Genomic DNA, 12,099 nt, shown 5'->3' with positions numbered 1-12,099 from the left:
ATCATCTGCTTCAGTAGCTATCTAGTTAGTTAGGTGACATCATCAGTTTCAGTAGCTATCTAGTTAGTTAGCTAACTATCTAGGTGACATCATCTGTTTCAGTAGCTATCTACACTGCTCAAAAAAATAAAGGGAACACTTAAACAACACAATGTAACTCCAAGTCAATCACACTTCTGTGAAATCAAACTGTCCACTTAGGAAGCAACACTGATTGACAATAAATTTCACATGCTGTTGTGCAAATGGAATAGACAAAAGGTGGAAATTATAGGCAATTAGCAAGACACCCCCCAAAACAGGAGTGATTCTGCAGGTGGTGACCACAGACCACTTCTCAGTTCCTATGCTTCCTGGCTGATGTTTTGGTCACTTTTGAATGCTGGCGATGCTCTCACTCTAGTGGTAGCATGAGACGGAGTCTACAACCCACACAAGTGGCTCAGGTAGTGCAGTTCATCCAGGATGGCACATCAATGCAAACTGTGGCAAAAAGGTTTGCTGTGTCTGTCAGCGTAGTGTCCAGAGCATGCAGGCGCTACCAGGAGACAGGCCAGTACATCAGGAGACGTGGAGGAGGCCGTAGGAGGGCAACAACCCAGCAGCAGGACCGTTACCTCCGCCTTTGTGCAAGGAGGTGCACTGCCAGCGCCCTGCAAAATGACCTCCAGCAGGCCACAAATGTGCATGTGTCTGCTCAAACGGTCAGAAACAGACTCCATGAGGGTGGTATGAGGGCCCGACGTCCACAGGTGGGGGTTGTGCTTACAGCCCAAAACCGTGCAGGACGTTTGGCATTTGCCAGAGAACACCAAGATTGGCAAATTCGCCACTGGCGCCCTGTGCTCTTCACAGATGAAAGCAGGTTCACACTGAGCACATGAGCACATGTGACAGACGTGACAGAGTCTGGAGACGCCGTGGAGAACGTTCTGCTGCCTGCAACATCCTCCAGCATGACCGGTTTGGCGATGGGTCAGTCATGGTGTGGGGTGGCATTTCTTTGTGGGGCCGCACAGCCCTCCATGTGCTCGCCAGAGGTAGCCTGACTGTCATTAGGTACCGAGATGAGATCCTCAGACCCCTTGTGCGACCATAGGCTGACACATGCACATTTGTGGCCTGCTGGAGGTCATTTTGTAGGGCTCTGGCAGTGCACCTCCTTGCACTAAGGCGGAGGTAGCGGTCCTGCTGCTGGGTTGTTGCCCTCCTACGGCCTCCTCCACGTCTCCTGATGTACTGGCCTGTCTCCTGGTAGCGCCTGCATGCTCTGGACACTACGCTGACAGACACAGCAAACCTTTTTGCCACAGTTCGCATTGATGTGCCATCCTGGATGAACTGCACTACCTGAGCCACTTGTGTGGGTTGTAGACTCCGTCTCATGCTACCACTAGAGTGAGAGCACCGCCAGCATTCAAAAGTGACCAAAACATCAGCCAGGAAGCATAGGAACTGAGAAGTGGTCTGTGGTCACCACCTGCAGAATCACTCCTGTTTTGGGGGGTGTCTTGCTAATTGCCTATAATTTCCACCTTTTGTCTATTCCATTTGCACAACATCATGTGAAATTTATTGTCAATCACTGTTGCTTCCTAAGTGGACAGTTTGATTTCACAGAAGTGTGATTGACTTGGAGTTACATTGTGTTATTTAAGTGTTCCCTTTATTTTTTGAGCAGTGTAGTTAGTTAGCTAGATATCTAGGTGACATCATCTGTTTCAGTAGCTATCTAGTTAGTTATCTAACTATCTAGGTGACATCATCTGTTTCAGTAGCTATCTAGTTAGTTAGCTAACTGTCTAGGTGACATCATCTGTTTCAATAGCTATCTAGTTAGTTAGCTAACTGTCTAGGTGACATCATCTGTTTCAGTAGCTATCTAGTTAGTTAGCTAACTGTCTAGGTGACATCATCTGTTTCAATAGCTATCTAGTTAGTTAGCTAACTGTCTAGGTGACATCATCTGTTTCAGTAGATATCTAGTTAGTTAGCTAGATATCTAGGTGACATCATCTGCTTCAGTAGCTATCTAGTTAGTTAGGTGACATCATCAGTTTCAGTAGCTATCTAGTTAGTTAGCTAACTATCTAGGTGACATCATCTGTTTCAGTAGCTATCTACACTGCTCAAAAAAATAAAGGGAACACTTAAACAACACAATGTAACTCCAAGTCAATCACACTTCTGTGAAATCAAACTGTCCACTTAGGAAGCAACACTGATTGACAATAAATTTCACATGCTGTTGTGCAAATGGAATAGACAAAAGGTGGAAATTATAGGCAATTAGCAAGACACCCCCCAAAACAGGAGTGATTCTGCAGGTGGTGACCACAGACCACTTCTCAGTTCCTATGCTTCCTGGCTGATGTTTTGGTCACTTTTGAATGCTGGCGATGCTCTCACTCTAGTGGTAGCATGAGACGGAGTCTACAACCCACACAAGTGGATCAGGTAGTGCAGTTCATCCAGGATGGCACATCAATGCAAACTGTGGCAAAAAGGTTTGCTGTGTCTGTCAGCGTAGTGTCCAGAGCATGCAGGCGCTACCAGGAGACAGGCCAGTACATCAGGAGACGTGGAGGAGGCCGTAGGAGGGCAACAACCCAGCAGCAGGACCGTTACCTCCGCCTTTGTGCAAGAAGGTGCACTGCCAGCGCCCTGCAAAATGACCTCCAGCAGGCCACAAATGTGCATGTGTCTGCTCAAACGGTCAGAAACAGACTCCATGAGGGTGGTATGAGGGCCCGACGTCCACAGGTGGGGGTTGTGCTTACAGCCCAAAACCGTGCAGGACGTTTGGCATTTGCCAGAGAACACCAAGATTGGCAAATTCGCCACTGGCGCCCTGTGCTCTTCACAGATGAAAGCAGGTTCACACTGAGCACATGAGCACATGTGACAGACGTGACAGAGTCTGGAGACGCCGTGGAGAACGTTCTGCTGCCTGCAACATCCTCCAGCATGACCGGTTTGGCGATGGGTCAGTCATGGTGTGGGGTGGCATTTCTTTGTGGGGCCGCACAGCCCTCCATGTGCTCGCCAGAGGTAGCCTGACTGTCATTAGGTACCGAGATGAGATCCTCAGACCCCTTGTGCGACCATAGGCTGACACATGCACATTTGTGGCCTGCTGGAGGTCATTTTGTAGGGCTCTGGCAGTGCACCTCCTTGCACTAAGGCGGAGGTAGCGGTCCTGCTGCTGGGTTGTTGCCCTCCTACGGCCTCCTCCACGTCTCCTGATGTACTGGCCTGTCTCCTGGTAGCGCCTGCATGCTCTGGACACTACGCTGACAGACACAGCAAACCTTTTTGCCACAGTTCGCATTGATGTGCCATCCTGGATGAACTGCACTACCTGAGCCACTTGTGTGGGTTGTAGACTCCGTCTCATGCTACCACTAGAGTGAGAGCACCGCCAGCATTCAAAAGTGACCAAAACATCAGCCAGGAAGCATAGGAACTGAGAAGTGGTCTGTGGTCACCACCTGCAGAATCACTCCTGTTTTGGGGGGTGTCTTGCTAATTGCCTATAATTTCCACCTTTTGTCTATTCCATTTGCACAACATCATGTGAAATTTATTGTCAATCACTGTTGCTTCCTAAGTGGACAGTTTGATTTCACAGAAGTGTGATTGACTTGGAGTTACATTGTGTTATTTAAGTGTTCCCTTTATTTTTTTGAGCAGTGTAGTTAGTTAGCTAGATATCTAGGTGACATCATCTGTTTCAGTAGCTATCTAGTTAGTTATCTAACTATCTAGGTGACATCATCTGTTTCAGTAGCTATCTAGTTAGTTAGCTAGATGTCTAGGTGACATTATCTGAATATCCTGAATGTCTAAGACAACAATGGTATCTGGTTGAGGGTTGGATCCGGTCAAGCCACTAGACACAGTATTAAGCTTTGCTTGGGGCAACATGGCTGCTAGCTTGTATGTAACCAATATGCATTGGTCTCTGGTTCAAATGTTTAAGAAACAAGTGCATCGGTCTTCCATATAACACAAACACAAACACACACACACACACACACACACACACACACACACACACACACACACACACACACACACACACACACTCCCCCTTACCTCCTCATCCTTGTACCAGGACAGTGACTCTGCAGTCAGGACGAACCAGTAGTCTTTGGACCCCCCCTTCATAATGCTTATGTTGATAGTGAGCCAGCCCCTCCGGATCACCTACACACAGCGGGACAGACCATTAGTTCAGGATAGGGGGGAGAGAGAGAAGTAAAGGAGAGAGGAGGAGGGTAGTGGTACCTGGTTTGGCATCACTCTCTTCTTGTTGTTAATAGCTGCCGTAACAGTGGTCCTCTGTTGCGCGCTACAGGGGAGACAGACACCAGATAGAAAGACTATCACATACGGGCTGCTTCCCAATAATATCTCCTTCTTCCTGAAGTGTGCTCTCGTTCACTACTCCCCACGAGTTTAAAAGCATTGGATTGGTGGAGTAGGCATGGGCTAGATAGGAGGTTCAGTATATCAGTTGTTTCCTTTCAGTGAAGGGAAGTGAACAAGTGCACACTTTGGGAGAAAGGAGAGATAATTGGGACGCAGCCGTGGACAACTGACATGAAGTGGACAAAGTATAATATCCTCTACAGGATCAGTGGGTCCCCCCGCGGGACGGTTGAGCTAACGTAGGCTAATGGGATTAGCATAAGGTTGTAAGTAACAAGAACATTTCCCAGGACATAGACATATCTGATATTGGCAGAAAGCTTACGTTTTTGTTCATCTAACTGCACTGTCCAATTTACAGTAGCTATTGCAGTGAAAGAATACCATGCTATTGTTTGAGGAGAGTGCACAGTTATGAACTTGAAAATGTATTAATAAACCAATTAGGCACATTTTGAGCAGTCTTGATACAACATTTTGAACAGAAATGCAATGGTTCATTGGCTCAGTCTAAAACGTTGCACATACACTGCTGACATCTAGTGGCCAAAATCTATATTGCACCTGGGTTGGAATAATACATGATGGCCTTTCTCTTGCATTTCAAAGATGATGGTACAAAAAAATTACAAAATAACGTTTTTTTTTTCTTTGTATTATCTTTTACCAAATCTTTTATCCTTGCTTCAGGTCCTGAGCTACAGGCAGTTAGATGTGGGTATGTCATTTTAGGCGAAAATTGAAAAAAAGAGGCTAAATCCTTAAGAGGTAGGTCGTTGCTAGGGGTTACCTAGGTGTAAGTTGAAAGGTCGGTGCTAGGGGTTACAGTCAGGTGAACGTTGAAAGGTCATTGCTAGGGGTTACTAGAGGTCAACTCACTTTGCGAAGCCAATGAAGTCCTCATGGTTTGTGTTGATGTAAGACAGCTCAATGTCAATCAACAGCAGCACCTGAGACAGACAGACAGGACAGACAGGTCGGGTCAAATCAAATCAAATCGTATTAGTCATGTGCGCCGAATACAACAGGTGTAGACCTTACAGTGAAATGCTTACTTACGAGCCCCTAACCAACAGTGCAGTTTAAAAAAATACGGATAAGAATAAGAGATAAAAGTAACAAGTAATTAAAGAGGAGCAGTAAAAAACAACAATATATACAGGGGGGTACCGGTATAGAGTCAATGTGCGGGGGCACCGGTTAGTTGAGGTAGTATGTAGGTGGAGTTAATTAAAGTGACTATGGATAGATGACAACAGAGAGTGCCAGTGGTGTGGAGAGGGGGGCAATGTGAATAGTCTGGGTAGCCATTTGACTAGATGTCAGCGTCTCTCTCTCCCTCTCCCCCTCCCTCCCTCCCTCTCTCTCTCTCTCTCCCTCTCCCTCTCTCTCTCTCTCTCTCTCTCTCTCTCTCTCTCTCTCTCTCTCTCTCTCTCTCTCTCTCTCTCTCTCTCTCTCTCTCTCTCTCTCTCTCTCTCTCTCTCTCTCTCTCTCTCTCTCTCTCTCTCTCTCTCTCTCTCTCTCTCTCTCTCACCTGGACTCTACTTTTTTTTATTTTTTTTTTATCCCATTTTCTCCCCAATTTTCGTGGTATCCAATCGCTAGTAATTACTACCTTGTCTCATCGCTACAACTCCCGTACGGGCTCGGGAGAGACGAAGGTCGAAAGCCATGCGTCCTCCGAAGCACAACCCAACCAGCCGTACTGCTTCTTTAACACAGCGCGCCTCCAACCCGGAAGCCAGCCGCACCAATGTGTCGGAGGAAACACCGTGTACCTGGCCCCCTTGGCTTGCGCGCACTGCGCCCGGCCCGCTACAGGAGTCGCTGGAGCGCGATGAGACAAGGATATCCCTACCGGCCAAACCCTCCCTACCCCGGACGACGCTATGCCAATTGTGCGTCGCCCCACGGACCTCCCGGTCGCGGCCGGCTGCGACAGAGCCTGGGCGCGAACCCAGAGACTCTGGTGGCGCAGTTAGCACTGCGATGCAGTGCTCTAGACCACTGCGCCACCCGGGAGGCCCTGGTCTCTAGTTTTGATGTCTCTCTCGCTCCATATATCTCTCTATCTCACCTGGTATCTGGTTTTGATGTCTCTCTCTCACCTGGTCTCTGGTTTTGATGTCTCTCTCTCACCTGGTCTCTGGTTTTGATGTCTCTCTCTCACCTGGTCTCTGGTTTTGATGTCTCTCTCTCACCTGGTCTTTGGTTTTGATGTCTCTCTCCATCTACATCTCACTCTCACCTGGTCTCTGGTTTTGATATCTCTCTCTCACCTGGTCTCTGGTTTTGATGTCTCTCTCTATCTCTCTATCTCACCTGGTCTCTGGTTTTGATCTCTCTATCTCACCTGGTCTCTGGTTTTGATGTCTCTCTCTCACCTGGTCTTTGGTTTTGATGTCTCTCTCTCACCTGGTCTTTGGTTTTGATGTCTCTCTCTCACCTGGTCTTTGGTTTTGATGTCTCTCTCTCACCTGGTCTTTGGTTTTGATGTCTCTCTCTCTGACGTAGGTTGTGACGATTCTCTCTGTCTCTTCTCTCAGTCTGGGGTAGGAGCCAAGCTGTGGACCAACACACAATACTGCAGGTACTGACGGCACACACACACACACACACACACACACACACACACACACACACACACACACACACACACACACACACACACACACACACACACACACACACACACATGCATGCACACATGCATGCACACACACACACACACACACACACCTCTCTCTGACTCAGACACACACCATCCATCCTGCCCATCAAACACACCCCTAGTGATTGACATGTGTAGGGAACAGACAGTTAACATAGAGGGGTCATCCATCCTGCCAAACAAACACACCCCTAGTGATTGACATGTGTAGGGGACAGACAGTTAACATAGAGGGGTCATCCATCCTGCCCATCAAACACACCCCTAGTGATTGACATGTGTAGGGAACAGACAGTTAACATAGAGGGGTCATGCAGATAGGACATTGATCCTGCTTGGTAGTATATCTGGTATAAACTAACATCAACCAGTTTGAATCAAGGAAAACCAGTTTAAACTAACACAAACTGGTTTGAGGGTAGTTTTATCTGATTTAGGAGATTTTTATCTGGTTTTAGCCAGCATGCTCACAATACTGTCATCAATATCCCACAGGTATCCCAGCATGCTCACAATACTGTCATCAATATCCCACAGGTATCCCAGCATGCTCACAATACTGTCATCAATATCCCACAGGTATCCCAGCATGCTCACAAAACTGTCATCAATATCCCACAGGTATCAGTCTGAATTGATCAATCTGAGAGAGGAGTGAAAGCCTGCAGACATGGAATGAGTTTGACACCTGTGATTTAGCATGTTAGCACAAGGTGAGTTAGGGAACAGAGGGGAGAGTCAGAGAGAGGATTTAAAGACACAGGAGGAACGTTCTGATTGGTCAAAAGTAGGGGTTGAGTGACTGGACATGGTTGGGTAAGCATAGGAAAGAATGTGTCACACAGAATGTCTTCCCCCTGAGCTACATAGGGGGAACGATAAAGACAAAGGTTTTGGGGCTGACGTTTTAAGCTGCAATACGGGGAGGTGAGTGTTTTGATTGGGTAAACGAGGGAGGGGTGGGGTGAAGGGAAGTTGATGCAACAATCACTGTGAGGAAGGGGGCGGGTGTGGAATCAGAGGGAGGTGCTGTTGGATTTAGGGGCACAGGTTGTGTTCCAGGCCGACTACAGTGGAGGTGTCATAATACCCATAAAACCTAGTGGTCAAACAGGGAAAGGTTTCCAATTGTCTTTCCACCATTCATTTTTCCCATAGGACATTTTAAAAACACTTAAAATAAGGGCTGTGTTATGTGTAGGCTTACCCTGGCGTGACGTTCTGATAACCGTGTAAATCTCTCTGGGACAAGGTGACTTTTATCAATATATTCGGCTCTATTTACTCTCAGATTAAATAGCCAGATTCGATCGGGATTACGTCTGCAATGTAGTCAGCCTGGACTTCTTCCTAAAGCCAATGCTGATGGGGAGGTGTTGGGGTGGGGGTAGTGGCTACAGACAGCAATAATTCTACCCAGAGGGGTGAGGAGAAATTAAATCAATTAGGGAGAGTGGAGGGGGTGGAGGGAGGGAAAAGAGGTGAGACTAGCAGGAGATTTGGTAGAAACACAATTCTCTTCATTCATCAATTTATTGGGTATGTTCCAATAATGTCTCCTTCTTCCTAAAGTGTACACTCGTTCACTGCTTCCCTCAAATCTAAAAGCATTAGATTGGTGGAGGCATGGGGCTAGAGAGGGAGTTTCCACAGTCATTTCAGTCATTTCCTTGAAAGAAAGTGAACGAGTGCACTCTTTGGGAGTAAGGAGAGACAATCTGGACGCAGCCACTGTCCCTCTTCTCTCTTCCCTCCTTCTTTCTGTCCTTCCCTCCACTGTCCCTCTTCTCTCTTCCCTCCTTCTTTCTGTCCTTCCCTCCACTGTCCCTCTTCTCTCTTCCCTTCTTCTTTCTGTGATTCTTCTCTCTTCCCTCCTTCTTTCTGTCCTTCCCTCCGCTGTCCCTCTTCTCTCTTCCCTCCTTCTGTCTGTCTTTCCTTCCCTCCACTGTGATTCTTCTCTCTTCCCTCATTCTGTCTTTCCTTCCCTCCACTGTGATTCTTCTCTCTTCCCTCCTTCTTTCTGTCCTTCCCTCCACTGTCCCTCTTCTCTCTTCCCTCCTTCTTTCTGGCCTTCCCTCCACTGTGATTCTTCTCTCTTCCCTCCTTCTTTCTTTCCTTCCCTCCACTGTCCCTCTTCTCTCTTCCCTCCTTCTTTCTGTCCTTCCCTCCACTGTCCCTCTTCTCTCTTCCCTCCTTCTTTCTGTCCTTCCCTCCACTGTCCCTCTTCTCTCTTCCCTCCTTCTTTCTGTCCTTCTCTCCACTGTCCCTCTTCTCTCTTCCCTCCTTCTTTCTGTGATTCTTCTCTCTTCCCTCCTTCTTTCTGTCCTTCCCTCCACTGTCCCTCTTCTCTCTTCCCTCATTCTGTCTTTCCTTCCCTCCACTGTGATTCTTCTCTCTTCCCTCCTTCTTTCTTTCCTTCCCTCCACTGTGATTCTTCTCTTTACCTTTTCGGTACACTTCTTGACGAGGGAGGTGAGCTCGGACAGGACGAGGTCGACGCATTTCAGACAGGGCTCTTTCAGCTTAATGATCTGCTTTTTCACTATGGCCTCAAAGGCTAGGTCAGGGGTGAACAGGCCTGTTCTGGAGCATCATGGGAGATGTAGTTTATCACGGTAGGGCAGGAGAAGGAGGAGCCAGGGAGTGGGAGGAGTCATTGACGTGGGGAAGTGTCCGTGGGAGGGGTCATGGTGGGGAGTAGTCAGGGAAGTCCGGAAGTGATAGAAACAGATTGAGGGAGAGAGGTAGGGGAGCAGTGAAAGAGAAATAACATTAAAGAGAGAGAAAGGGAGACATGGAGGGATAGAGGGAGAAGAACACAGAGAGAGAAAGAGAGAGATGGAGGGAGAAGAACACAGAGAGGGAAAGAGAGAGATGGAGGGAGAAGAACACAGAGAGAGAAAGAGAGATGGAGGGAGAAGAACACAGAGAGAGAAAGAGAAAGATGGAGGGAGAAGAACACAGAGAGAGAAAGAGAGAGATGGAGGGAGAAGAACACAGAGAGAGAGAGAGAGAGATGGAGGGAGAAGAACACAGAGAGAGAGAGATAAAAGGCATTTTGTTTAGTCAGTTAGTTCATACTGGCATCTGTTACTAGACTTTGACATCCACTAAGTCACAAGGTGTGTGTGTGTGTGTGTGTGTGTGTGTGTGTGTGTGTGTGTGTGTGTGTGTCCCCGCACGCGTGTGTCAATCTGCAGTTTGTCTTCAGGGGGAACCAGAGACATGAGGAGGAACATAAACACTCTCACACATCTAACACCACAACACCCTGAAAACACTAGAAGCTCCACATCGCCCCCCTGTGGCCAGGAGTAGCATGTCAGGCATTACAGGCTCCATGCTCCCTGGTGTGAAGTCCCCTAGGTACAGATCTAGGATCAGCTTCTCTTCCCCCAATTCTAACCTAACCTAATCGTTAACCATTAGTGGGGAAAATGCTAAACTGATCCCAGATCAGCTTTTAGGGTCAACATCACCCTGTACAGTACCATGCAGTGCACTATCCTGTGTCCTAGGTTAGCATGGAAGCATTAAAGGCTAGCTCTATAGCGCCCCTATGTGGCCTGGAGTAGCATGACAGGGCGTTACAGGCTCCATGCAGTGCACTACCCTGGGGCCTAGGTTAGCATGGAAGCATTAAAGGCTAGCTCTATAGCGCCCCTATGTGGCCTGGAGTAACATGACAGGGCGTTACAGGCTCCATGCAGTGCACTACCCTGGGGCCTAGGTTAGCATGGAAGCATTAAAGGCTAGCTCTATAGCGCCCCTATGTGGCCTGGAGTAGCATGACAGGGCGTTACAGGCTCCATGCAGTGCACTATCCTGTGTCCTAGGTTAGCATGGAAGCATTAAAGGCTAGCTCTATAGCGCCCCTATGTGGCCTGGAGTAGCATGACAGGGCGTTACAGGCTCCATGCAGTGCACTACCCTGGGGCCTAGGTTAGCATGGTAGCATTAAAGGCTAGCTCCGTAGCGCCCCCATGTGGCCTGGAGTAACATGGCACGGCTTTACAGGCTCCATGCAGCGAGGTACCTTATTGGTGCACTGGCGCACGGTGTTGATGAGCTCCTGGATCACCAGGTCCATACATTTCAGACAGGGCTCTTTCAGCTTAATGATCTGCTTTTTCACTATGGCCTCAAAGGCTAGGTCAGGGGTGAACAGGCCTGTTCTGGAGGGGCACACAGACACACACACAGACATGTAGGTAGAGGCAGATGGACAGACAGACAGACAGACAGACAGACAGACAGACAGACAGACAGACAGACAGACAGACACACAGACAGACAGACACACAGACACACAGACACACAGACATGTAGGTAGAGGCAGATGGACAGACACACAGACATGTAGGTAGAGGCAGATGGACAGACACACAGACATGTAGGTGGAGGCAGATGGACAGACACACAGACATGTAGGTAGAGGCAGATGGACAGACACACAGACATGTAGGTAGAGGCAGATGGACAGACACACAGACATGTAGGTAGAGGCAGATGGACAGACACACAGACATGTAGGTAGAGGCAGATGGACAGACACACAGACATGTAGGTAGAGGCAGATGGACAGACAAACAGACATGTAGTTGGAGACGGACAGACAGACATGTAGTTGGAGACAGACAGACATAGACATGTTGGTGGAGACAGACAGGTAGATAGACATGTGGGTAGAAACAGACAGACAAAGGTTTCCGTTAGCCGGTAATAGCCGGCTTTTGGCCAATACATTTTTTTTTGAAAAGCCGATAAATAAAATTGTCACAGGCCAATTGTTTGGGAGAAGAATTATGTTTTTTTTAGCCTCTTCATCGATGGAAATACCAGTCGATCAAAATGTTCATAATTTAGTGGAATTAAATTGTCTCGTATACAGTATATTGGTTACGTATGTTATTTATCACACGCGTACAGCACACAGATACAGAGTCATTGAGCCTCTACCAGACAGCACGAGAGCTGCTACTACGGCGTCTCAA

The 12,099-nt window shown here is 47.8% G+C and overlaps 1 protein-coding gene across 2 annotated transcripts in view; it reads right to left on the bottom strand.

Moving 5' to 3' along the window:
* Positions 1-12,099, bottom strand: part of LOC129846608 (dynamin-2-like) — a 44,816-nt gene that overhangs the window by 11,160 nt on the left and 21,557 nt on the right. Inside the window, exons 11-15 of one of the 2 annotated variants that reach the window (XM_055914559.1) lie at positions 11,142-11,280; positions 6,912-6,998; positions 5,314-5,384; positions 4,291-4,354; positions 4,099-4,209 (exon numbers count right to left, since the gene is read on the bottom strand). In XM_055914559.1, coding sequence (XP_055770534.1) covers positions 4,099-4,209; positions 4,291-4,354; positions 5,314-5,384; positions 6,912-6,998; positions 11,142-11,280 — 472 coding nt within the window. Of the gene's footprint in view, positions 1-4,098; positions 4,210-4,290; positions 4,355-5,313; positions 5,385-6,911; positions 6,999-9,549; positions 9,689-11,141; positions 11,281-12,099 lie in introns of both variants that reach the window. The other variant, XM_055914560.1, reaches the window with a different exon arrangement.

This window comes from Salvelinus fontinalis, unplaced genomic scaffold (genome assembly GCF_029448725.1).
Source record: "Salvelinus fontinalis isolate EN_2023a unplaced genomic scaffold, ASM2944872v1 scaffold_0599, whole genome shotgun sequence".
Taxonomy (NCBI): domain Eukaryota; kingdom Metazoa; phylum Chordata; class Actinopteri; order Salmoniformes; family Salmonidae; genus Salvelinus; species Salvelinus fontinalis.
Note: the sequence above shows the minus strand (reverse complement) of the source record. Positions and strands in the feature narration are given on the sequence as shown.